Source organism: Aplosporella prunicola (assembly GCF_010093885.1).
Source record: "Aplosporella prunicola CBS 121167 unplaced genomic scaffold K452scaffold_18, whole genome shotgun sequence".
Lineage (NCBI taxonomy): Eukaryota > Fungi > Ascomycota > Dothideomycetes > Botryosphaeriales > Aplosporellaceae > Aplosporella > Aplosporella prunicola.
Genome location: NW_022983546.1, coordinates 744,191 through 767,763, shown reverse-complemented (window position 1 = coordinate 767,763; position 23,573 = coordinate 744,191). Strand labels below are relative to the sequence as shown.

The 23,573-nt window shown below is 58.7% G+C and overlaps 11 protein-coding genes across 11 annotated transcripts; 7 read left to right on the top strand and 4 right to left on the bottom strand.

The window, feature by feature from the left end:
- Positions 1-64: 64 nt before the first annotated feature.
- On the bottom strand, positions 65-1,549 carry K452DRAFT_274763 (uncharacterized protein; the record flags this gene model as incomplete). The annotated part of the gene is made up of 2 exons (XM_033539206.1): positions 65-730; positions 799-1,549. 2 exons carry the CDS (start codon positions 1,547-1,549, stop codon positions 270-272), a joined length of 1,212 nt encoding a protein of 403 aa, XP_033395791.1. The 3' UTR covers positions 65-269.
- Positions 1,550-1,939: 390 nt separating this feature from the next.
- On the top strand, positions 1,940-3,115 carry K452DRAFT_231233 (uncharacterized protein; the record flags this gene model as incomplete). Its single annotated transcript, XM_033537153.1, has 3 exons — positions 1,940-1,978; positions 2,029-2,447; positions 2,575-3,115. The coding sequence occupies 3 exons, from the start codon at positions 1,940-1,942 to the stop codon at positions 3,113-3,115; spliced, it is 999 nt and encodes a 332-aa protein (XP_033395790.1).
- A 929-nt stretch (positions 3,116-4,044) lies between these two features.
- Positions 4,045-4,615, top strand: K452DRAFT_60475 (uncharacterized protein). The gene has a single exon (XM_033546896.1). The coding sequence runs from the start codon at positions 4,125-4,127 to the stop codon at positions 4,476-4,478; it is 354 nt and encodes a 117-aa protein (XP_033395789.1). The 5' UTR covers positions 4,045-4,124; the 3' UTR covers positions 4,479-4,615.
- Positions 4,616-5,075: 460 nt separating this feature from the next.
- Positions 5,076-5,665, top strand: K452DRAFT_289470 (uncharacterized protein). Its single transcript, XM_033540831.1, has one exon. The coding sequence runs from the start codon at positions 5,175-5,177 to the stop codon at positions 5,469-5,471; it is 297 nt and encodes a 98-aa protein (XP_033395788.1). The 5' UTR covers positions 5,076-5,174; the 3' UTR covers positions 5,472-5,665.
- A 2,666-nt stretch (positions 5,666-8,331) lies between these two features.
- On the top strand, positions 8,332-8,925 carry K452DRAFT_289467 (uncharacterized protein). The gene has a single exon (XM_033540830.1). It carries the CDS (start codon positions 8,624-8,626, stop codon positions 8,801-8,803), a length of 180 nt encoding a protein of 59 aa, XP_033395787.1. The 5' UTR covers positions 8,332-8,623; the 3' UTR covers positions 8,804-8,925.
- Positions 8,926-8,978: 53 nt separating this feature from the next.
- K452DRAFT_60453 (uncharacterized protein) lies at positions 8,979-9,430 on the bottom strand. Its single transcript, XM_033546895.1, has one exon. It carries the CDS (start codon positions 9,345-9,347, stop codon positions 9,012-9,014), a length of 336 nt encoding a protein of 111 aa, XP_033395786.1. The 5' UTR covers positions 9,348-9,430; the 3' UTR covers positions 8,979-9,011.
- A 3,018-nt stretch (positions 9,431-12,448) lies between these two features.
- On the bottom strand, positions 12,449-14,024 carry K452DRAFT_300019 (glycosyltransferase family 2 protein; the record flags this gene model as incomplete). Its single annotated transcript, XM_033542290.1, has 4 exons — positions 12,449-12,589; positions 12,682-12,976; positions 13,038-13,907; positions 13,963-14,024. 4 exons carry the CDS (start codon positions 14,022-14,024, stop codon positions 12,449-12,451), a joined length of 1,368 nt encoding a protein of 455 aa, XP_033395785.1.
- A 2,157-nt stretch (positions 14,025-16,181) lies between these two features.
- On the top strand, positions 16,182-17,414 carry K452DRAFT_253841 (uncharacterized protein). Its single transcript, XM_033538303.1, has 3 exons — positions 16,182-16,459; positions 16,641-16,725; positions 16,775-17,414. Exons 1-3 carry the CDS (start codon positions 16,189-16,191, stop codon positions 17,043-17,045), a joined length of 627 nt encoding a protein of 208 aa, XP_033395784.1. The 5' UTR covers positions 16,182-16,188; the 3' UTR covers positions 17,046-17,414.
- Positions 17,415-17,561: 147 nt separating this feature from the next.
- Positions 17,562-20,050, top strand: K452DRAFT_289460 (uncharacterized protein). The gene has a single exon (XM_033540829.1). The coding sequence runs from the start codon at positions 17,571-17,573 to the stop codon at positions 19,788-19,790; it is 2,220 nt and encodes a 739-aa protein (XP_033395783.1). The 5' UTR covers positions 17,562-17,570; the 3' UTR covers positions 19,791-20,050.
- Positions 20,051-20,629: 579 nt separating this feature from the next.
- On the bottom strand, positions 20,630-21,597 carry K452DRAFT_193757 (uncharacterized protein; the record flags this gene model as incomplete). Its single annotated transcript, XM_033535894.1, has 3 exons — positions 20,630-21,089; positions 21,167-21,314; positions 21,399-21,597. Coding segments are annotated over 3 exons (807 nt in total), but the record flags the coding sequence as incomplete, so codon positions are not given.
- A 266-nt stretch (positions 21,598-21,863) lies between these two features.
- K452DRAFT_60293 (uncharacterized protein) lies at positions 21,864-22,406 on the top strand. The gene has a single exon (XM_033546894.1). It carries the CDS (start codon positions 22,063-22,065, stop codon positions 22,354-22,356), a length of 294 nt encoding a protein of 97 aa, XP_033395781.1. The 5' UTR covers positions 21,864-22,062; the 3' UTR covers positions 22,357-22,406.
- The last annotated feature ends 1,167 nt before the right edge of the window (positions 22,407-23,573 follow it).

Below are 23,573 nucleotides of genomic sequence, written 5' to 3'. Positions count from 1 at the left end.
AGCTGGCATTCAGCGCTTGCTCGAGGTGGCTTACTTCAAGGTTTAAAGGCTACGCAATCACAATGGAGACTAAGAAACAACAGTTCGAATATATATCATGCTACCTCAGATGCAAAAGCCATATGTCGCTCTTATCGGCCTTTGGCTCAACTCTTCATTGACCGGTGCGTCCGCGATTTCCTTGCCTGCCCGCAGTCATTCACACCTTCCGCAAAAGTAATCACTCCAAACAAACCTCAAGGACGCACGACCTCACTATACTTTCCACTCTATTTCCCCAATTCTGCTTGCTCGCTCACCCCCTCCCCTTCCGATGGAATCGACCAATACGCCTCGACCGCTGTTCGGAACCACACACGATCTCTTGCCTCAGCGTCGAGTCCATACACACTCAACATTTCGACCACAACATCGCGCCAGCAGGGCCACGCACGCGCATCACCGGGACCACGAACATTGCATACTGGCCAGTCACTGCCGAACATGATACGGGCAGGCCGGAACGTGGCGAAAAGGACATCGAGCCAGGGACACATGCGCTCGACGACAGCGGCGGCAGGCCATGGCGCGTCGGATGGCTGGGGTGGCAACTCCGAAAATGCACCCGACAGCTTCATGTAGACATGCGGCGAGCGAGCCGCGCGCTGCAGGCTGCGGGTCCACCGCTCGAACGTGTCGAGCTGGGCGGGAGTAGTGGGGAGCTGCTCGAGGTCGGGCTTGCAGAGGTGGTCTACAACGACGAACGGGTCAGGGCTGATGTCCCTCTACTTACCGGTCGGGTGGACTAGGACTACTCACTCAGCACGAACCGCACCGTCTCCCCCTCTGGCACCCCTTCGTTCACCCGTTCCATCATCTCCACCGCCTGCTCGAGCTGCCACACTCCTTTTCCCCTCACGTCAACACCGACATCAAAACACAGGCCTCGCCGCCCACACTCTTTCAACCCCTCCACCCACGCCTCGCTCTCTACTAGCGTCTGCAGTGCCTCCTCGCTCTCCAAGCTCTGCAGCAAGAAGCGTACGCCGCGCACCCGAGCCCACGCCGTCGGCCCTACCGTCTGCTCTGCCTCGCGTAGATACGCCCGCATCCCATCCGCTCCTGCGTCCACCGGCGCCCACGGCACGAGCCCCAATAACATTTCGCCGTCGCCAGGAGCGAAGCCTTCGTCTGCACCAGCAGCGGGCGTGCCTTCCACAAGACGTCGCAGCCATCGTAGCTCTGCGAGAGGCTGGGCGCACCGCGCGAGGAGAGCGTCAACGTCAAGCTCACCTCCAGAAGAGGTGCTGCTGGAATCCGGCCAATGCCCGAGCGTGCGGTCCGTCTCGATGTAGACGGCGCCGACGACGGGTGATGTTGATGTGGTGGTAGAGCGAGCGGAAGGGCGCGATGCCCCACTTGCAACGAAATAGTTCTCGAGTGAGTACTGCTTGGCCAGGGGCATGCCCGGAGTCATCCAGGAATGGGACTCTGGTATAGTATCACTGGCGGGCCAGAGATGGATGTGGGAGTCTAGAACTCGGATTGGGGCGTCACCACTAGTATCCATGATGAGGTGTGGGTATTGATGGAAAAGATCACTATCTTGTTGAGAATATAGTGGACAGAAAAGGCAAAAAGAGGCAGAATCCGAGAGATCAGAATGTTGGGAAGCTCAACACCAGACACGAGCGAGCAGAACCCCACCACGCGGGGATGAGGGGTCCGCACGTCGGGCTCTCGGGTCAATGACGCCCCGAGCGGCCAAAGGCAGTGCCGGCGGGGTTCATCGTCACTGCACCCCGCGGGTAGCTGTGCCGACGCGACGAGTCTGGGGGTTGGACTCAAACTTATGCTTTTTCCTCCTCATTCTTCCTCCAAATCTTTCGCCTGTCTTTCTGAAACTTATCGCTTTATACCCATTCTTCAATCACGCAGCAAACCTCCAATCCTTTCCATCATGGTCGCCTCTACGCCTCCAAGGGGCATCTTCGTGCCTGTAAGCATTGCTTCAACTCACACATTCTCCTTCCATTAATAACCGCTTAGGTTCCCACCTTCTTCGCACCCACCACCGCCTCCAGCACCCATGACATTGCGACCCCGCCTCTCGCCATCGCCACGCAGAGCGAACACGCTGTATACCTTGCGAAATCCGGAATCAAAGGGCTAGTGTTGCTGGGTTCGACGGGTGAAGCCGTGCACATCACGGCGGCGGAGCGTAAGGCGATGATCTCTGGCGTGCGTGCCGCCCTCGACTCTGCCGGCTTCCCCAATTACCCGCTCATGGCGGGCACGGCGGCCAATGGGATTGAGGAGACAGCCGAGATGCTCCGCGAGTCGGATGCCGCTGGCGCGCAGTGGGGCCTGGTCCTCGCGCCAGGGTACTTTGCGTCTGCGGTGACGCAAGAGGGCGTCGTGCGCTGGTTCAAGGCCGTTGCGGATCGCAGCCCTATCCCTGTACTGGTGTGAGTAAATCCCCGCCTTGCGTTTCCGGCAGGCTTGTTGGCAACGAGAGACATCAATTCAGTCACCCCACCCCCGCACAACCCCGCTCATAAACCCCAGCTGACCCCGCCTCTCTTCGCCCCGCAGATACCACTACCCCGGCGTGTCGAACAACATCGCCCTCCCGCCCTCGACGCTCGAGAAGCTGGCCGAGCATCCCAATATCGTCGGTTGCAAGCTCTCGCACGGCAACCTCGACGACCTCGCCCTCATCGCGCTGTCGCCCCGCGCCAAAGATTTCGTCGTCTACACTGGGTTGGGACAAATGCTGCTGCCGGCGGTGACGATCGGTGCTGCTGGCGCCATCGACGGTCTTGCGGCCTTTTTCCCCAAGACCGTCGTTCGCATCTTCAACACGTTTGAGGATGGCACTGGTGCCGAGGGCGCGAAGCTGGCCGAGTTGCGCCGTCTGCAGTACTTGGTTGCGGCAGGTGAGAAGATGGTCGCGAAATGGGGTGTTGTTGGTGTTAAGGAGGGGGTGAGACGGCTGAGGGGGATCGGGGCAGTGGATGGAGAAGCGGTGGTGGCGCGCGCGCCGTTGGGCGGTGGGTTTGGGTTAGATGAGGCGGAGTGGGCGAAGTGGGCGAGGGCGATGGCGGCGTTGGAGGAGGTCGAGCAGAAGTTGTAGGCTTGAGGGTGGGATGGACAGCAAGCGGCAACGCAGCGGCAGAAGAATCTCGAGCCCCTATCGCCGCCTCGGCTTGTTAAAGTTAAGCTCCTAGACCTTGGAACAGACGGACAGCGACACGACACGCATGTCCTTGGTCTCTCTTCGTCTTCATCTATTCATTTACTTTGTCTCTCTCGTTCTGATTCATGACTATCTCTAATATATGTTCACGTCTGTTCAGGGGCACGCCAGGCTCTACAGAACAAAACTACAGCGAACTAAACAAACTAGACCGGGCAAGACGGAGAGGACAGTATATGGCAGGATAAGGAGTAAGAGGGAGGTCTACATGAGTCCAAATGTGAGAGTACGTGGACAGCCATTCCCCTACACATATCACCGATGTTTAAGCAATCAGACACTGACTCATCCCCATACATGTACTGCACAAACATAGGGATGGACACATAAAGGGCGACACGCGAAGAGCGGCAAGTCATACCCATACGAACATATACGTTTACGCTGATACACGCATACACAAAAACCCCTGAACTGATTCATCCCCATATACACTACGCCAGCATACGGATGAACTCATAGAGAGGCATACAAAGTGTTGCATGATATATCTATTCAAGAACCTACGCCTATACACATACACCACCCACCAGTTGTTTTACAGCCATACACACCTCAAAAGCAGGTCGACAAACCAAAGATCAAAACGCATAACGGCACAATACACACAGCATATCCACACGAATAGTAGCACTAGATGTGCACATATACCACAAACCAACCCAACGCCATGGCCGCACCCAGGATACAGTACTGCGCAGTGCGGCGAAGAGCGGTGGACGTAGCAACAGCACGCGCAATCGCGAACACGAAAGCGGAAAAGCGTCAATGAAGAGCAGATGACGAAAAGGGAAAAAGGAAAAGGAAACAACCGGGGAGCCCACAGCAGGGAGAGATCCCTCAGCAACAGCGTCAACGCCTCTCCACTCCCTCTGGACCCTTCCTCATGCACACGCACCACCACCATCACGCCAAACGGCCAACACCCGCACCCACTTCCCTGACCTCACTACACATCATCTGCCGACGACCCATTTTGCTAGCAAAGTCAATGGTCGAGCCGCTGCGTCCAGGGGTCATCCCGATTCGCAAGATCCCTCTCCAGCCGCATCTCCATGCGCCCCCAGCCACCACCACCACCACCACCACCACCACCACCACCTCTCTCCACAAACCCCTCGGATCCTTGCCTACGGCCAGAACAGGCAGAAAAATAGTCTGCCCGCAGTTAGTCCGTCCGAACAGCCGACGGAGAAAGGACGTTTGGCCGCGGCAGCCGGCGGCTCGCACGCCTAGGTAGCCGAGCATCCGAGGCACGCACGAACGATGAGAGTGGTTCGGCTCGCCTCACAGCTAGCACGGGCGTCGACGGCTCTATTCCGCGCGGCTTTGGCTGCCTCCTCTCGTCGATCGCTGCCCGCTTGTCCCCGCAGCGAGGCACGCCGCTCGGGCGGTTCGCGCTTGCCGGTTGCCTGGCGCGGCGTTGAGGCTGCCTAGCTGCCTGCCTAGCGCGGGGCCTCCAACGGACGCGGAGTCCTCGGCCGCCAAGACGCGTTCGTTCGTCCTTGCATTCATGCATGGGCAGGTCGGGGTGGCGTCGGCCGCATGTTCTCGTGTGTATGTGCCTAGGGTTGGGGTAGTAATCGGTAGAGTCACGGCGAGCTTGTCCGGAGAGGCTGGGCTAGGCTGGGCTGGGCGTGGCTGGGCTGGGGAGTGGGGTGTTGGTGGGTTGGATCGGATTGGATCGGACGAGCATGCGGAAGGGTCAACTTTTGCCGGCTACGGGTGATGGCCTCGGTCGCCACGGCCGACGGTGCAATCTATGTCGGTTCCGGTTGTTGAGTGGGAGGGGAGGGTTGTTTACTCCGCGGAGGGAGTATGGCGTGTGCGGTGGAAGGAGAAGAGAAGAGATAGGAGGATATGAAAGAGCAAGACGAGAGAGTGTTGCTACATGAAGCCATAAGCGTAAAGTAGGCAAGTAAGTAGGCATGTGAGTATGCCCCTCCCACAGAGTTACCCTTCTCGTACACCCCTACCTACAATCAATGGACCTCTCTACCTATCTAGGCACTCCAAACCGTCTCTCAGCTCACATGCAAATCCGACAGCCGACAATCCGACAGCCAAACCCGACACCGACGACGACGACGACGACGACCCCCACGCCAAACGCCAAACACCCAATATACACGCAACAACAGGGGCCGACGGGAACCCCTACGGACAAGGAGCAAGGAGCAATGACAACGACAAGGACGAGTACGACGAACGTCCTCGTTCGCGCAAGTCATAGCCATCTGCATCTGCGTCGGCGTGCATGTGCTCGCCTTACCTGCTCCAGTCTTCACACATAGTCCACTACCAAATTAGCAGCACTGAGCAGCCAGGCCACCAGATCCAGCACAGTCATACACGCACCCCGTATTACGCCCATGGCCATGCTCATCCACCCGCGCGCACGCCCGCCCGCCCGCCCGCGCGCACGTCCACATCAGCATAAAAAAACGAAATAAAAGTACACACAAAAGAAGGGGGGGGGCCTATTTCCCCCCTCACCATCACTATCAAATATGAAAGGATGGTAAGAATGGACCTTCCCCTTTTGGAGTACAAAAAAAAAGAAAAAACGGGAGGCCTAGATCCAGGCCCTAGGCGCCCCCATCTCGGCAATCCCAGCTAGCTAAGCCGTAGCTCCTACCTAGCTCGTGCCATAGCTCCCACTCCTAGCTCCCAGGCAAGCAAGGACCTACATCCCTAGCACCTATCACGCAGCGAGCGAGCGGCCTAACCGCAGTCAGTCAGACAGTCAGTCAGCTCGCCCACCCGCCCACTCACCCACCCACACACCGGCACGCTCACGCCCACAACCCACACTGGGACACCGACAGTGCGCTCCCCACTGCCCGCGAGCGGTTAGAAGACGCGATGAAATGGCGAAATGATGGCCCGCGGCGGCCGGGGCGGGGCGGGGCGACCTGACCGGCCAGCCGGCCGCTAGGCGGTCGATGGCGACGGCGATGCGTGCGTGCGTGCGCCATATGATGGACGATGGATGGGCGGGCGATGAGCTGGGATGGGAGTTGGGGGCCGCTGCGATCAGACTCATGGGTTCGGGGCTGCATCTGAAGCTTGAAGTTGATCGCGGGGCCTAGATGAAGGCGCACCCACCCGCTTTGTTTACTCTTTGCGTATTGTTCGGTACCGTGCAGCCCAGGCCACTCTCACTACGCACTGCCGGATCGGGTGGTGATGTGTATGTAGGTGGGTAGCTGGGATTGCTTGCTTGCTTGCTTCGTCACCAACGCGCTCTTCTTTTCACACTCACACAAACTCTCTCTCCCCCTTGCTCCCTCCACATAGTATCTCGGCACGCACGCCCCCCGTCAGTGCGCCGGGGGCCCGCAGGCAGTCACTGTGCGCGATGTCGATGGGGGTGGGTGGGTAGGACCAGCCCTAGGCCCTAGGACCAGGACCGGGGCCCAGAACCGATCCGAAGCGAACAGGCGCGCGCGGCGCTGGTCCTTGTGTGTGTGTGTGTGTGTGTGTGTGTGTGGTGCTCGGACGGCGTGAATGGTGGGTGGGTAGGGTTGGTGGGTAGAGGAGTGAGGGGGGGAGGGGATGGGTTGAGATGGGTTAAGGAGTGAGGATGGGATGGGGGTGGTAGTTGTGGTTGTAGGTTGTAGGTTGGAGAAACGGATGTAGTTGCGTGTATGTACGTAGGGATCAACTACTGTAAGCGTCACCACCACCGCGCCTACTGTACTCCCTACTAGCTACCTACCTAACACGTCCAGACACAAGCGCACGCGAACGGCAGACAGCGGCGTCCATGTCTTACACAGCGTACGTATATACTCACCTACGTACAGTACGCAGTAGACCACCACATCTACCAATATCCAATATCTCTATCACACACCCATCCCACAAATCCAAAATCCAGGCACCAGCGCGCACCCACTCACACAAACGAGCGCGGCAACAACCGCTCCCCTAACCGCAACAGACGCGGTATAGCGAGAGTAGGCCCACCAATTTAGCAGTTACTACTCCTACGGGGAACGGGGAACAGGGGCCGTCAAGCCTACCTATTGTACTTTAGCCTTACCCACCACCCACCCCAAACCCACAAACGCCCCCCTTGCCGCTGCTCCCCGGTAGTTACCCAAGGCCCTCGCGGCAGAGCGTTCCTCCGCGCTTACGGTGGATTCTTTTGGCGGGTTGTGGGCTGTGGATTGTGGATTAACTACCTACCCACCTACCCAACTAACTAACTACAAGCGGGCGTTCTGGTTCAAGTTCGGCAATTCGTGTGCAGTGGGTGTTTCCGCGCGCACCAACGAACGGGCGGTTGCTTGCCTATTCGCGGCTGGGTTGGGTATGACGACACCGACAGACGGACGATATGCGCGCGTGCGCGTGTGCCTGATCCCCATTGGCATTGCACGTTTTGTACAAGGGGCATAACTCATAATTAACGGCGCGGCAGGGATAGGCACAGGGACAGCGATCGCGATTCGGACGAGGCAGACAGACGAGACGGACGGGACGGGACGGGACGGCCTGACGGACGGGGAGGGAGGGAGTTGGTTGCTGTAATGGGAACGACAGGGTAAGACACGGCACGACACGGCGCGGGAGGGGGGGCAAAGTGCAACAAGGCCAGCAAGGCCAGCAGGCAAAGTAGGCAAAGCACCCCATATCCGACAGCCTGCAAGAGAGCGCGCCAAGTACAGTACTCCGTATCGTGCCGTACATACGCGCGCGATCAAGATGGCCGATGAGATTGAGGCCAGCCAGGCAGCCATAATTAACCCGCGCGCACGCATAGAGCAGTTGATTGCCATGCAGATGAATCGAGGGACGAAACGGCGCACTAACTACCACGGTACAGAGCACGGGAAAGGGCCGCGACGCCGCTGCCATGCCAGTGTCAGTAAGGAGCTTGTGCGTGCGCATGCACGACTCCACCGCGGAGATCACTGGGCTTGGGCGCGGGCGGGCCGTGGGTGTCGTTGAGTGAAATTGTCGCAACCAAGCAACGCAACGAGAATAGAAAGACGGACGGACGAAGAGAGAAAGGTATTGTAACTAACGAGAGCAGCACGCGGGAGAACGCGCAACCCGCGCCACGCCACGCCCGATGTACAGTACAGGGCCTACATATGTGGGGTTGCATAAGCCATGGGGGGGGAGCGTTCGACTCGGCGTGCGTTATTGCGATGTGCCAGGCGGGAGACGTAGACGACGACAAAAGTGTGGGCGGATGGACCCGTGGCCGGGGCCGGGGGTCCGGTTCAGAGCAGGAGCAGAGCAGTGGCAGGGGTGGCTGGCTAGCTATTGTAGGCAGCCCAGCAGATCTCTTGCCTCGGGAGGAGAGGGGCGATTGAATCGGGGGGTGTGGAGTCGAGTGCAGCTAGTAGGCACGACGAGACGAAAATGAAAATGAAACTGAAGAATGCGCGGCGGGTGGTTGGCTCGTTTGCCGGTGCCGTTGCCGTGGCCGTTGCCGCTGCCGCTGGGGGCCGTGGCCGTGCTGCCGGTGGCTGTTTGCGTGCGTGTGTGTGTGTCGGAGGGATGGCCGGTCGGTCGCAGGGTGGAGCGGGCGCGCTGCCGCAATTTTAGGGTAGAGCGGAGAACTGGCGAGAGCAATCATGGCGATGACGCTGCGAGCGGCCGAGAGAGGGCCCGCTGGGGCCGGTGTCGGTTCCCTTTTCTACTACAATACTGTGTTTTTATGGGGAATGATTTTTTTTCTCTCTCGTGAAAGAAAGACGACGCCGCTTGATGGCTGATGGCTGACGTCCGTTCTGCAGAGATTTCGAGGGTCAGACTAGCGGGAGGGAGCGGCCGCCGTCGAAAGGGTCAGAGGGCAGCTCGAGCACGGCAGATCGCTCGCGGGAGCCAAAAAGCAATGTGCGGGAATGACGAGCATGCCGTGGCGTCTGTCAGTCATCTCTCTCTCTCTCTCTCTCTCTCTCTCTGCTGATCGCACTCTCTCTCTCTCGCAGCTGTGGCGTCCGCCTCCGTCTCCAGACAGCGAACCCTTTCCCCACCGCACCGACGGGGAAGCTGCCGAGTCGAGCCAACGGCTCCTCTGCTGCGTGAAGATTCGCAAACGAGCTTGCATGCTTTGCCTGCAGAGACGCCACGCCACGCCACCGGCCATGCATGAGGAATGTGATGTATATTTTTCTGGCCGTCGCCCGCCGCCCGTGTGTCTTTTTCCTCCCGTCGTCTCTCATTTCCCCCCCGGTTGGCGTTTGCCCGCCATTTGCCTTACCTTGCCTTGGTCCTCTCCATCTTTTTCCCGCGTCGTCATCGACCGTCCCGTCCCTCCTGCCGTCCGAGGTCGTGCCCTACAAGCCACGGCCGACGGGGTCCAGGACCCTGTGTCTCGCTTCTCGCGCCAGCGCCCCATTCCCAATCCCACTCCCATCCATGCCATCCCCACGACCTAGCAGCACCTCGTCGTCGACCATGCCCGCCGTGCCACCACTCCACTGCACTCCACGCCGCGCACGCCTCGACCTACCACGATACCGTGGAAGGTCCTGCCCAAACCGATCCGATCGGCAGCGGCTTGCGCAGGCCCGGGGGCAACGCCAACGGCAACAAGGGTGTGCTGCTTGCTGCTCCCCGCCCAATCCATGCCGACGGAGGTGTCCGCTGCTGCTGCTGCTGCATGACGTACGTCCTGTAAGTACTGTACGTTTGCACTCGCCTCCCCAGGCCCAGCCACCCCGGTCGTGGGTCCCTTGCACCTTGCTGCACGCAAGCACGAGCATAGGCGTGAGTACGCTGCAGCTAGAGCATGTAGCTAGCTAGTTAGCTACCGTACCTACCTGGCTAGCTACAGCACGCAGCAGGCAAACAGACACGCGGATGCGGGTCGGAAGTTTTTGCGTCGCGTGCGGAGCGGGAGGACCTGCCAGCCTGCCTGCCTGCCTGGAACTGAAACCGAAACTGCTCTGACGCGTGGATGTATATGTACGTCGGGCTGTAAGTATGTAGACAAGCAGCGTTGTACATACATTATGCACGCAAGCCCGCAACTAGTTGGTATAGCTACTCCTAGCTAGCTACCTAGCTACATAGCACTTGGCTGGGCGAGGCAAGGCAAGCAGCACAGCTCACAACAGCCAGCTGCTAGCCAGCTAATCCACTGGCCTGACGGGCAAGGCAAGCCGGCAAACTAATTGACCAGCCATGATCCAACCAACCAACTTACTAACTAATTAAGCCATTCAAGACAAGACAAGACAAGGCAACCCAGCCGCAAAAGGGTCCAACGCACTGCACAGCCTGACAGCCGAGCAAGCGGCCGACGACGGGCGGCGGCCGCGACGAACGCATCCATCCATCCATCCATCCAGGATTTGCGCTTGCGCTGCTGCGGGCCCTGACGCGGCGCCGTTGCTCTTTCTCCGCCGACGAAGATGGTGATTGACGCGTTACGACAACTGACGACGACGACGATGATGATGATGAGGATGAGGATGATCGGTCAATCAGTCAGTCTGGCTGCCCATCCGCCCGCTCATCACTGAGTGAACGATGGCGGCGGGCGCCCGTGCGTGCGTGCGTGCGTGTGTGGGGGCGTGCACGCACGCGCCAGGGCAAACCGCTCCGCGGCGCACGCACGGGGCACGCGCTGCACGCGGCCAAGGCAGGCGCGACTGCCGGGCCGGCCTGATTCGCGTCGTTAGGTGGTTGTCTGCGGGCTTGCTTGCGTTTCTTGCCTTGTTTTGAGCGGACGGGATGGGTGTGTGTGGTAGAGAGGGAGGGGTGAAAGGGAGGTGGGATTGTGAGGGTTGCGTGTCGTGGTGTGGTGTGGTGTGGTGCGCCTGTCTGTCTGTAATTGAACGCGCGCGAGGAAGAGTGATAGAGATAGGAGTAGAGGGAGAGGACATAAAGCGGAAATACGGAAAACGTGATATTGACTGACAATGACATCGGTACCTAGGTACCACAACACCACCAAACCCTCAACCCTACCTACTGGTGGCGGCGAAGTTCGCACCACCAACGACCAAACCACCTACCCCGTACCAACAAAAACCACCCCTCCACAGAGACGTGCGTACGGTACCTAGTTACGTCTAACGCAGTCGGCAGGTCCATAGCAACTCTACCCACGCACCTCCGCAGTCCGCACACCCACCCAGCCTACCAAGCCTACAGTAGGTGCGTGATCCGCCGGAGCCGCGGCCGATGCGCGCCGAGCACGAGCACGAGCACGAGCACGGGCACGGGCACGGGCACGGGCGGCCCAGGGCCAGAGGCTAGAGCCAGAGCCAGGCCAGGCCCCCCAACCCTCCATGCACATCGACATCGTTCGCGAGTTCGTGCAACGCGCCCTCGGTCGGCCAGTCAGACGCCCGCTCCGTTGGTGGGTGGGTGGCCGAGGCAAACCCCACCCCACCATCCACCACTACTGCTAACTACCGTTCCTTCGTGACGGGCTGGCGGACTGGCGGACTGGTTGATTGCCTGCTACCCAGCCATCCAACCACCGCTACTGAATTATTGCCGCCGCCCGTCATCATCCCTCACCACCACCCAATCGCCGCCTCGCCGGCTTATCTATCGTGATGTTTACGATCCCGTGTTCGCTCGTGTGTTTATGTTTTATGTTTCTTTGTGTCTGTGTGTGCATATGGCATTACGCTGACTACCTATCTCTTTCCGCACCCATACGTAAATGTACACAAGAAGCTTAAAACTAGTAGGTACGTTCCGTTCTACGCCTGCCTGCCTGCCTGCCTGTCGTGGGGATATCGCCATCATACCAAAGCACTAAGAACAACAACAACAATATCAAGGTCGCTTGTGAGTCTGCGCGTCTGGCCGGTGACATGAAAAGGAAAGGAAAAAAAGGAAATAAAAAAAAAAAAGTGGCGGCGCTGGCAGACTCGGGGGAAAAAAAAAATGAGAAAAAAGAAGATGGGGGCTAGTTTAGGGTTTGCAAAGGAAGCGGGAATAAGGGCGAAAAGGCGAAGGCGAAAAAAAACGGAAAAGAAGTTGAAAAGAGGAAAAAGCCGGGTCGCCAGCGCTGCAACTTTCGGCGCCGCGCGTGGGGAAAAAAAAAGTTGGGAAAAAACACAGCAGGTGCCGCGACGATCGCTGCACGACGCCAAACAGCGCGAGCCCATGCAAGATTAGATCTCGGCCGGCCGTCTAGACCGGCACGCGCGCGAGAAACACACACACGGCATTACACCCTTGCGATTCTTTGCTTCTTTTTGCTCCTTCTTCTTTTGTGTTCTTTTAATCCCTCGCGAGACTCTCTCTATAAGTAGGAAGTAAGGGCTTTTCGACGTCGACTTGCGCAAAGCCGGCTTGCGCTTTGGGCCGCTCCATTCTGATGGCATCGTCCGTGTCGGCGGCGGGTCTGCTGCCCCAAGTCGTCTGCAGGAGGTTAGCAGCGATCTTCATCATGTCAGGTGCGGGGTTTCCGAGTGCTGGAGCGTGCTCGGAGCCGGTCGGTGGGGTGCACTTACTGCGTTGAGTGTAACCAAGCCCCATAGCTTGATCAAGCCGTGCAAGTACCCGAACGGCACCACGACCAGCACCAGGAGGATCATGTCTTCCGGATGCCGCACGAAATGCGGCATCAGCTTGGTGCATTTCGTCAGGACGATCCACAGCGCCAGCAGCACCGCCCCCGTGATGCGCGCCGAAGGGCTCAGCTCCGCGCTGCCGCGGTACCAGCTGTAGGCGCACGCCGCGTCGTACGGCAGCGCCCACGCCGTCAAGGTAGTCTGCTGCACCGCGTACGTGCTCCACGGTTGGCGCCTAAAAGAGAAAATGTCACGTCAGCAGGATGCACTTTGCGTCGTCCGAGGGCTAAGCTTACGTCCAGGTGTGCCGCTCGACAAACATGGTCGTCAGGTTGCTGCGCCAGTTGCTGCGCACCCACCGCAGGCACTGCCGCAGGTACCGCGGGTTGCACTCGAGCGTCGTCTGCACCTCGGCGTCCGGGTGGTACTGCACTGTCGTGTCGTAGCCCTGCGAGACCATCCAGCGCGTGATGAAGTTGTCGTCGTCGGCGTTGAGCGTGTAGCCGTTCCACTTCTCGTTTTGGAAGCCGTGGTGGAAGTCGCCGTTCTGCAGGATGCGCGCACGGTAAGCCACGGTGCGGCCGGACAGGCAGGGAAGACCCCCGTCCATCTGCGTGCAGGCCGTGATGTCGAAATTTCTTCGCCGAATGTACATTTCCCCGAGGAATTGCCACAGGTAGGCCTTGGAGAGGTAGCCGTACTCCGGGTTGCGCTTGATGCGCTGGTTGGTGCCGACGCCGCCCATGTTGAGGTTCTCAAAGGGCGCGAGGATCCAGGGCAGCAGGCGGGGGCCCCAGATCACGTCGTCGTCGGCGAAGATGATAATCTTGGTCTTGACCTCGGGGATGGCGGCGCACATCTGGCGGCGTTTGTTCGCCTGGGCGACGCTCATGACGCGGATTGGCTTGTTGGTCCAGCCCATGGCCTCGATCATCTTGTTGGCGCGCTTCAGGCTGGCGTCAATGGTGACCAGGATGACCTCGGCAGGCGCGCAGACCAGGATGGATTGCAGCGTCTGTCGCAGCTCCTCGCCGTCGCCATTGATCGAGGGCAATATGACCGTCACGTCGTTTTGCGTGTAGTTTGGCTTGTCGGGGATTGGCGTGGGCTGGTAGCAGCAGTAGAAAGCGATGGCATTGACGGCGGTGCGGACGCCCTTGAGCGAGCTTTTCCCGGTCAGCGGCCAATGCGCGGCGAGCGAAGGAGGGGAAAGAAACTCACAAGATCAGAGCAAAAACGGTCAGCCACCAGTGCTGGTCGACAAAGGACCAGAGAGCCTCCATTGCAACGCCAAACGAGGGACGTAACGAGTGTAGCAAGACGGGGATGCTCACGGAGCACTTGCAATGGACGGCGTCGGGGGAGGGCTGGGGACTAAATAATGCAGGCCCATGGTGGGATGCGATATATCATACTAAACGGCCTTCGAATAGTGCAAAGCAGGATGATGTCGAAGAATAATTGCGCATGGCTCGGGCCCACCAGGCCACTGAGCAGTTCTGAGAAGGACATGCATCGAGCTATGCCCCTAGGCTGGATCGTCATTGTGTAGGTCCCGCCCGTTGGAAAATGCGAGAAAACGGCAAAGCGCGAGGCCATTGGGTACCGGGGGGGCCTGCGCCGCCCCCAATAGCCAGGCGCGCCTCTCGCCTAGCCTGAACCTTCGGCCCACCTTCGCTTGGCGTGCCCTCCATCCCATCACACCACGCTGAGGACCGTGAAGATACGTGCCAGGGTAGCTCCGCTCCGTCGGCTAATGGCCTCCATCGTCGCGGATTTGCCCGCTTTGGGCCGGTCCCCATACGAGCTTGGGGCGTCTGCTGACGGCCGGAACATGTGCGGCTCGATCAGAGCATCCAGCCGAATCATCACATCTTGTGTGCGGCCGTAGCTACACCAATACCATGATCTGCCCGGGGGCAACGGGGGGAACCTCTCCCTCCCGCTCCGATGCATGTCAGGTCAATTTAGCCACCAAAACTTACTGGTCATTGCATCACGACGAATACTTGCAGCGTCTCCAAACTTTCTTGTTTTTTTCATCTATGCTGGTAGGGCTGAGCCGCTTCCAACGTCTCGTCTCTTCATGCAACAACTTGCTTTTTTCATCAAAAGAAGCTTATTTCTCATAAGGCTTCCCCGTGCAGCTGCTGTGCGTTCCCCCTCCTCGATTTGCCCTTGAAGCCACACGCGAGATCGATCTGTGGCCTCTGCAGCTGCAGCCGTCCTGCCAGCCACGGACATGGGTTCTGCTCGATATCCGGGTACGAGGGAAGCTCGCTCTGCCGGTAACCCAATGGTCCTGAACATCCTTATTAGCAACCTCGTCCCCAGTGTACCAACAGTGTCTATCAATAAAACGTGAGTCGTTCCCTTGGTCGCAGAAACGGCGGCGCGCTAACCGCAACATCTCCAGAACTGGTGTACGCGTCGACGCGTCAAAGCTCGTATTTTCTGGATACTTCCACTTAATTGACCTGATGATTGACATGCGGTTGGCAAAGACGCGTTGCCAAGACGAGGATAGTAACATCATGACTGCCACTCAGGGTCCGTCGGAAGTGAGTTACCCCATGCGTAGCTACTGACGAGGCGTCTGGATCGCGTCCATGTGGGCATCGCCCGTGGTTTCATCTCCGACCGTAGCATTTGTGCTTGCATAAGGGATCGACGGCATAAAGATAAAAAAAGGATCGCTGCGCTCGAGCAAACGACAATTTGCGAAGCTCACCTTGCAAACCAGACTCCACATCAGACAATATAATCGTTGTCGCTCCCAATTCTAGATCCCTATAAGCGATTCTTGTCCCGAGGAGGTAATCTGTTGCTATTTTGAGTGTGAAAGCCCAAGAGTCAGACGACGGATCAGGAGAGCCACCGTGTGGCAGGTTCCCTACGTCCGACCAGAACCACTTCTTGACATCCTCAAAACTCAAGACGCCTTTTGGATCAGGGTTTGGGTGTCTTCTACTTCTGAGGCTCGGGATATCGCCCGAGCAGTCGACGCTACGCGAAACGCGAATTCGAAGGGAAACGTTCATGCCGTCCACCTGCTCGACTTGGAGAGTCTCCGCGTCCGAGACACGCCATGCTCTGTCGTGTCAGGCTACGTTTGGCCTGCCTCTGCGAGGTCAAGGCCCGCATCCGAGGGACGTGTGGAGGGGGCAGGCTGGGGCAGGCGAGGCTCGGATGCGGACTGTGGCACAGTTAGAAGTTGTAGGGATAGAGAACAGCAGTGCATGGTGCCTGAGTGAGATGCAACGAAAAAAACGCCCCGGAAAACTCGAGGTGAAGTTGCGAGGCGTGGTTTTCGCAAAATGGTGACCTCGCTAGCGTGCCAAGAAAGCGAGAAGCAAAGATCGGGCGTTGACGGCAGAGTTCCAACCACCAGCCCACGGAACCCAGCAGCATCAACCCCCCATCTCCCCTCCTCCATCTTCCGTCGACATGTCTATGGCTGCCTCCCGCGCTGTGCTCCGGCACTCTCGTTTCGCCGTGCGCCGCGCCGGCCTCCGCAACGCCTCCTCGACCTCCGACGCTGCCAATGCCGCCAAGGACAAGGCTTCGCAAGCTACCTCCAAGGCCTCCGAGGGTCTTTCTCGCGTCAGCTCCTCTGGTAGCTCGGCCATGTCCAAGGCCAGCCAGTACGGCAGCGCCGCCGTCCAGCGCCTGAGCGCCATGGGAGGTAGGACCGCGAAGCTGGTCGGTTTCGTTCAGTGTAAGTATCAGAGCTTTTACCTTCAATTGGTCTAGTGCGTCGGCGGACAAGTATCTACGCGATGGCAATGCCTCGTGTGTTTGCCGGGAATGGGTGTTGTGAGGTTCCATTGTCGCGATGCCCCCTCGAAGACGCACGACCACATTGCGCATTCGCCCATTGACTAACCATGACGCCGCAGCCCTCGTCCCCCCGACCGTCTACTACTCCCGCGTCGGTCTCGAGCTTAGCAAGCTCATCTTCGAGGCCCGCAAGATGAGCCCTCCGTAAGCGCCTCAAGCTGCGACGCGCGATTCAATACTAACCCCTTGACAGTTCCATGCAACAGTTCCAGACCTACCTTGAGCCCGTCTGGAACTCCCTTAAGAACCCCGGTCGCCTCTTCTCCCAGACCGCCGCTTCCGGCTCGGCGCAGCCCACCTCCATCCTCGGCCGCGCCAGGAACATGAGCAGAGCGGAGATGGCTGGCGCTGGCGTCATCGCGGCTGAGGTTCTCGGCTTCTTCACCGTTGGTGAGATGATTGGCCGCATGAAGGTTGTTGGCTACAGGACGAGCGGTCCTCACACCCAGGACCCCCTGCACTAAGCAGCGACAAGTTTGATGGATCTGGATGACAGGCTTACGTCTGGGGAGGGGAGTCGAGCCGAATAAATGAAAAGCAGAGTAGGTTGGAAAGGCCTTAGAGGGATGCCGATGGCTAGAGGAGCAGTTTGTCCCACGGGCCAAACATTGTACTACATGCACATATGCTGCTTCTAGATTTCCTCTTTTCCTTTGTGCGATGTACACCAAGTAGCAATGGCAATTTTTGGACCATTCGGCCCAGCGGAATGTTTGTACCGACACGTCTTATAAAAATTCACGGGGTTCTTAGTTCATCAGCCTGAGATCCGACCGGTCGGAGTTCCTCAAGGTTATTTACCTATCATCACTAAATCCAAATCTATAAAAAGCAATTCATGTAGTCGCAAATCAGCCGCGATTAATTTGTCTAGACCACGATCATCCAAGGCTGGCCACGACAAATCGAGTGGTCCCTGCACGTTTGGAGATTTTTCTGGACGCACCACAACCAAAGGTATGCGCCACGCTCAGTAACCGCACGCCAACATGGATTTCCTCAAGGTTCTCTCGCGCGGCACCAGCCTTTCAAAAGGCGCATCAAAAAACGCACCCGCGCAACAACTGCCCTCGAGCGGCGGACCTTCGAACCCTCAGCTCTTCGGACACGATGCGACGCAAGCCAAGACGCCCGAAGACGCGAGCTCAAACCCGTCCAAGAACAAGAAGCGCAAGCGAGGACAACAGCAGGCCGCGCCGCAATCTGCGGACCTTCCCCCCGAGCTTGACTTCTTTGGCGACGGCGCCCGCGACAAACATGAGGGTGTGAGCTTGGCTACCGATGCGACCAAGAAGACTCTTGCCGAGGAGTCCGCGAAAGAGGTTGCGCAGGATGCGGATGGCGCCGCACAGCCGCTGGACGAAGAGGAATGCAAGCGCATCCTGCGGACGCACAAGATCAAGATCACGCTGCTGGAGGATCGCAAGGCGAAAGAGGAGGAGCGCAAGTCGAAGAAGCGCAAGAAGTCCAAGGCGAAGGAGGCGCCTCAGAAAAAGACCAAGGTGCAGCTGTTCCCGCAGCCTCTCACTTCGTTCAAGAAGCTGCGTGGTCAATTTGGTGTCTCTAAGAAGCTGTCGGACAATATCAACGCTCAAGGTTATTCGGTTCCCACCGAAGTGCAACTGGCCAGCTTGCCTTTGCTGCTTGATGATGCTGGCCCTGAGGGTACGGGCATCGATCTCCTCACAGTCGCACCTACGGGCAGCGGCAAGACGCTGGCATTTCTCATTCCCGTTGTAAACGCATTGTTGAAAAAGCGCAAAGATGGTGCAGCAGAGAAAGGTGTTCAGACCATCATCCTCGCTCCGACCAAGGAATTGGCGAGCCAAATTGTCAACGAAGGACGGAAACTTGCTCTCAAGACGGGCATCAAGGTTTCGCTCATGAAGAAGGGCATGGAAGTCTTGGACCAAGCGGCCGAAGACGACGCAGAGGAAGAGCAGGCCGACGAGTCTTCAGAGTCTGAAAATGACGGCGAAAGCGACAGCGGTTCGGACACTAAGAAACCGAGCAAGAAGCGCAAGCGGGGTCAATTGGTCAAATCGGAGATTCTGGTTACGACACCTCTCACTCTAGTTCACGCACTCCAAGGATCAAACGGAAAGGTCGGAGCTTTGCCGACCGTCAAGTATTTGATTCTGGATGAAGCAGACGTTCTTCTGGACCCCCTTTTCCGCGAGCAAACGCTCGACATTTGGAATGCATGCGGCAACCCGCAGTTGAGGGTAAGCCTGTGGTCTGCGACCATGGGATCCAACATCGAGGAGCTCGCCACGTCCACCATCGACAAGCGCTGGGAGGCTCTGGAAGACAGCACGGGCGTCACGCGGCCGGATCTGGTCCGCCTCGTCGTCGGCCTCAAGGACTCCGCCGTGCCCAACGTGCACCATCAGCTCACGTACGCAGCCACCGAGCAAGGCAAGCTCCTCGCGGTGCGCCAGCTGCTGCACCCCACGGCGCCCACGAGCCGAGACAACACGCCGACGCTGCGGCCGCCGTTCCTCATCTTCACGCAGACGATTCCGCGCGCACAAGCCCTCTTCTCGGAGCTGCAATACGACATCCCGCCGGAAGCGGGCGGGTCGACGCGCATCGCGGTGCTGCACTCGTCGCTGTCGTCGAGCCTGCGCGACAACGTCATGGCGCGGTTCCGCAAGGGCGAGGTGTGGGTGCTCATAACGACGGACCTGCTAAGCCGGGGCGTCGACTTCCGCGGCATCAACGGCGTCGTCAACTACGACGCGCCGACGTCGGGGGCGGCGTACATCCATCGGGTGGGGCGGACGGGGCGGGCGGGCCGCGCCGGCGGCGTCGCCGTCACGCTGTACACCGAGGAGGACGTGCCGTACATCAAGAACATTGCGAACATTATCCGCGCGAGCGAGCAGCTGAGCGGCAAGCCCGAGAGCGAGGCTACCGTCCAGCAGTGGCTGCTCGATGCCCTGCCCACGCCGAGCAAGCGCGACAAGCAGCGCTTGAAGAAGCGCGGTGTGGAGGCAAGGAGGGCGGGCGTCGTGGGCAATGAGGAGGGAAGGGGCAAGCTCAAGACGCGGATTTCGACCAAGAGCGGCTTTGAGCGCAGGGTCGAGAATAATAGAAAGGGTGCGGTGGAGGGGAGTCGGCGGCGCAAGGAGACGGGGGGAGCGGAGAAGCGCGTGCAGAGGAAGGAGGAGGCTAGTGATGGGGAGTTTGGCGGGTTTGAGGATTAGAGTGGTGTGGTGGAGGATATAAAGCTGATATTGAAGCAATGTGAATACGAAAAAGCATTTGCGCTGCTATCGACGAGTCCCAAGTGTTCAACTCCCGCTCACGTACTTCTGAAATCCACCATCAAGAAATCCTACAACCTTTGCAGTTTACCAACACATCACACACACACACAACATCCAAACATACATGCAAACAAACAGCACGCACCTCAGGCTCTACGCTCCATCGCGACCAGTATACCTCACCCCCGCACTTACACGTACACCCCTGCATCCCTGGCGATTAAGTTAGGTAGACACATATACCCACCTATACACGCATACATCCCTCCTCTAACGCAGGGGTGGGAGGGCATGTATACACGGCACCGGTACATACACCTAGGTAGCTACCTCGGCGCCGTAAGGGGGCCGGAGGGACCAGGGGGACGGGTCGAGATGGGCCTAGACTCTTGGTCTCTTGCATGTTGGTATATTTATTCGAAGGGGGTTGTGGTCGGGTCGGGTCTAGATTTCTGCTGGGTTATGGGGGGGGGCTAGAGTGTTGCTGGGTTGCTGGGTTGATGGGATGCTATTTTTATCGAAGGGGTGTGGACGGGTCTGGGCTTGCTGGGGGGTGTGGTGTGTGTGTGTGTGTGTGTGGCTGGTTTCACATGTGAATGCTGGGGTGTGCGTGTTGGGTTAGGTTTTGCGGTGTAGATGGTTTCTTGATAAGGGGTGTGCGCATGTGGTTGGCTGTGATAATCTCTGTTCTAGTTTTGTCTTCTTCAGTGGTTCCAGTGCCTAGGCAGCCAGTCCACAGTGCCGTCCTCCCCCCGCAACCAACCCTCCACCACCCCCTACTGCAAGTTCACAAACAACCCGCCATCAACCAACAACTGCGCGCCGCTAACATACGCCGCCAAATCACTTGCCAAAAACACCGCGGGGCCCGCCAAATCCGCCGGCTCGCCCGTCCGTCCCAACGGAATCCGCCCCTCCATATAGCGCCTCTTGTCCTCGTCCCGCAAGTCCTCCTCGTTGAGCTGTGTGCGTATCGTCCCCGGCAGCAGCGCATTGCAGCGGATGCCGTAGGGCCCGAGCGCGCACGCGCAGCTCTGCATCAGGCTCAGCACGCCGGCTTTGGTGGGTGTGTAGTGCGTCTGGCGCGCGCCGCCCACCAGCGCGCTGATGGACGAGATGCCGATGATGGAGCCGCCGTGGCCTTGGGTCGCCATTTGGCGCGCTGCCGCTTGAGTGGCGTAGAAGGCGCCGCCGAGGTTGGTGGTTAGTGTGAATTCGAAGTGCTCGGTGTCGATGCTGGGATGGGGGGGTTAGCGTGTTGTTGTTGGTGTTGCTGCTACTATGAAAAGTGCTAGGAGGCAGGCGCGACTCACTCCAAAAAATCAGCAAACCGGCACACGCCCGCATTGCTCACGAACACATCCAGCCGACCCCACGTCTCGACCGTGCGCGCCACCAGCCTCGCCGCAGTCTCTTGCTTTGCGATATCGCCGGGCACGGCAATCAGGCGCTGCTCTTGTGCTGCACCACCAGTACCCTCAGCACTACCTTCACCTTCACCTTCACCATTGCCTTTACCAGTGCCGTTACCGCCACTACCACTACCACTGCCATTGCCAACGCCCGCAGCCTCCGCCTCAGCAACCAAGCTCGCAAAACTCGCCTCCGATGCCGCGTCCCCGAGATGGTTGACGGCGACGCGCGCGCCCTGCCGGAGATACTCGAGGGCGATGGCGCGGCCGATGCCCGTGGCGCCGCCGGTGATGGCTGCGACTTTGTTGGCGAGGAGGCGGGGGGAGAGTGCGGGTGCGGGGGCGGGGTGCGTGGGGGCTGCTGCGCTGGGCGTGGGCGTGGGCGTGGGCGTCGCCATTGTGTTTGTTTGTGTGGGGAGAGGGAGAGACAAGAAGAGAGAGAGAGAGAAGAGAGTGTTGTAGGTAGGATAGCTTCCAGCGCACTTGGCTATGTACAGTACATTCAGCTAGTAGTGCGCAGCAGCAGTTCCTCCTAGCTCGCAGCGCTCCCCCGCGTCGCCGTCGCCATCAGTCCCGCTGAGGTCATGACGAAGTGGGGTCCAGCACCGCGGGGTAAGCTTAGCTAGTGTATCCCGCTATCAGTCGGGCATTCGGGACAAGAGCGGACGACGCTCAGCCGGGCGCCGAGCAACCACCAGAGCAAACCCACCCAGCAAACCCACCACCACACCCACGCTCCATAGCCGAGACCTCCTCGGCGCCCTCATCGCCATCGCCCATCGAAGCCCTGCATCCACATGGCGCCCCGGCCCCCTGCCGCCGCACTCGCTCGCTTCCCCCCGTGGCCCCCTCCCCTCGGACCTACATATTGTACCTATGTAGGTATGTGCCTAAGGTACCCAGCACGCGCAGCGGGGCAGCGCGCCACAGCATCCGGCGCACGCGCGAGCGGCGTGCTGTGCATGGTGTGCGTGCGTGCGTGCATGCATGGTTGGATGCATATATGGGTGCATGGAGCAAGCAGGCCGTGCGGATCCGTGGCTATCCTCTCTCTCTCTCTCTCTCTCTGCCACCATCCCTGCACGCCGTAAGGGTCCATAACGTAGGCAGGTAAGGTACATACGTCCGCCCGCAACCCCATCCGTACGCACGCCCGCGTCTGCTTGACAAGACTGGCTGCGCATGCCTACCTAACCCGCCAACCCGAACCGATCCTCCTTCTCGCTCGCTCGCTGCCGCAGATATACAACCCCACCCCTCTCCCTCAGGGCCCATTGCCCATGAATCGCGCTGCATAGGTAGGTTTCCGTAGCAGTGTCTTTATCCTTCTCCTTCCTAGGATGGGATAAACACGGAGCACGGAGCTGGTCATTGTAGTAGGTAGTGCAGCAAACAAGAAACACACAAACACCCATCAGCAGCAAAGCAAACACAAGGACAAGAAAGGACGCGCGGCACATCATGCACACCATGCACAAGCCGCCCGCCCATGTCAACCGCAACCGCTTCTCACGATGCGATAGGCACCACAAACAACCCGATCTCGATCCCGCACGAGGAAGGGCGGTCGAAGCGTGGCGTGCAGCGTGCAGCGTGCAGCGTGTAGCAGGGGGAAAAAGGCCTCGACTCTCCCCTCCATAATCCCGCCGGGCTCCCTGCACCCCGTACACGATAACATAAGCCGCACGCTTAGCCCGCAACGGCAGGCAAGCAGCGGCAGCGCTTAGCGCGGCAAACAACGACGTCATCTTGCGGCGCAAACACCCTACAACGTCGGCTCTCTCACGCACACGCACGGGAAAAGAGGCTCAAACCGGAGTGTGTGCTCCGAGGTGCACACCTAGTTCAAGCATGCCCAGAAGCTGCAGCAAGGCGTAGAGGCGTAGTTGGGTCAACTACTTACAGACTAGACACTATTACATCGGAACCTTAATAAAAAACAACAGCACGCTCTGCTCGATCGATCGATTGATATCGCTCAACACACCGAGAAACGAAATCTGTATAAACGAAGCCCTTGTTTTGCTTTTTGCTTTTGTTGCTGTCGCAGTGAGAGTTTGAGAGATGGAGTAGATTTCGATGTAGTGGTGGTAGTAGAGGAGGTGATGGTGATGGTGCCGCCGATGAAGGGCCCGCTTCGTTAACGTCGTTCCAGGTATGTTACACTGCGAAAAAAGGAAAAAGGAAAAAAGAAGAAGATAAAGGAGAACAGGTCGTGGACAGACTTGTGTGTATGGCGGCGGTCGGTGTGAGTGGGTGTATGAAAAAGAAAAGGAAAAAAAGAAAAGAAGAATGCTACCTGTACCCG

What these genes read in the sequence shown, in the direction of transcription:
- K452DRAFT_60475 (XM_033546896.1), top strand. Translation starts at nt 4,125, where the DNA reads ATGCACACGCACCACCACCATCACGCCAAACGGCCAACACCCGCACCC.
- K452DRAFT_289467 (XM_033540830.1), top strand. Translation starts at nt 8,624, where the DNA reads ATGAAACTGAAGAATGCGCGGCGGGTGGTTGGCTCGTTTGCCGGTGCC.
- K452DRAFT_289470 (XM_033540831.1), top strand. Translation starts at nt 5,175, where the DNA reads ATGCCCCTCCCACAGAGTTACCCTTCTCGTACACCCCTACCTACAATC.
- K452DRAFT_289460 (XM_033540829.1), top strand. Translation starts at nt 17,571, where the DNA reads ATGGATTTCCTCAAGGTTCTCTCGCGCGGCACCAGCCTTTCAAAAGGC.
- K452DRAFT_253841 (XM_033538303.1), top strand. Translation starts at nt 16,189, where the DNA reads ATGTCTATGGCTGCCTCCCGCGCTGTGCTCCGGCACTCTCGTTTCGCC. An exon ending in GCTGGTCGGTTTCGTTCAGT is followed by an intron (nt 16,460 to 16,640) that starts GTAAGTATCAGA and finishes ATGACGCCGCAG; the next exon opens with CCCTCGTCCCCCCGACCGTC. An exon ending in GCCCGCAAGATGAGCCCTCC is followed by an intron (nt 16,726 to 16,774) that starts GTAAGCGCCTCA and finishes ACCCCTTGACAG; the next exon opens with TTCCATGCAACAGTTCCAGA.
- K452DRAFT_60293 (XM_033546894.1), top strand. Translation starts at nt 22,063, where the DNA reads ATGGCGCCCCGGCCCCCTGCCGCCGCACTCGCTCGCTTCCCCCCGTGG.
- K452DRAFT_60453 (XM_033546895.1), bottom strand. Translation starts at nt 9,347, where the DNA reads ATGGCCGGTGGCGTGGCGTGGCGTCTCTGCAGGCAAAGCATGCAAGCT.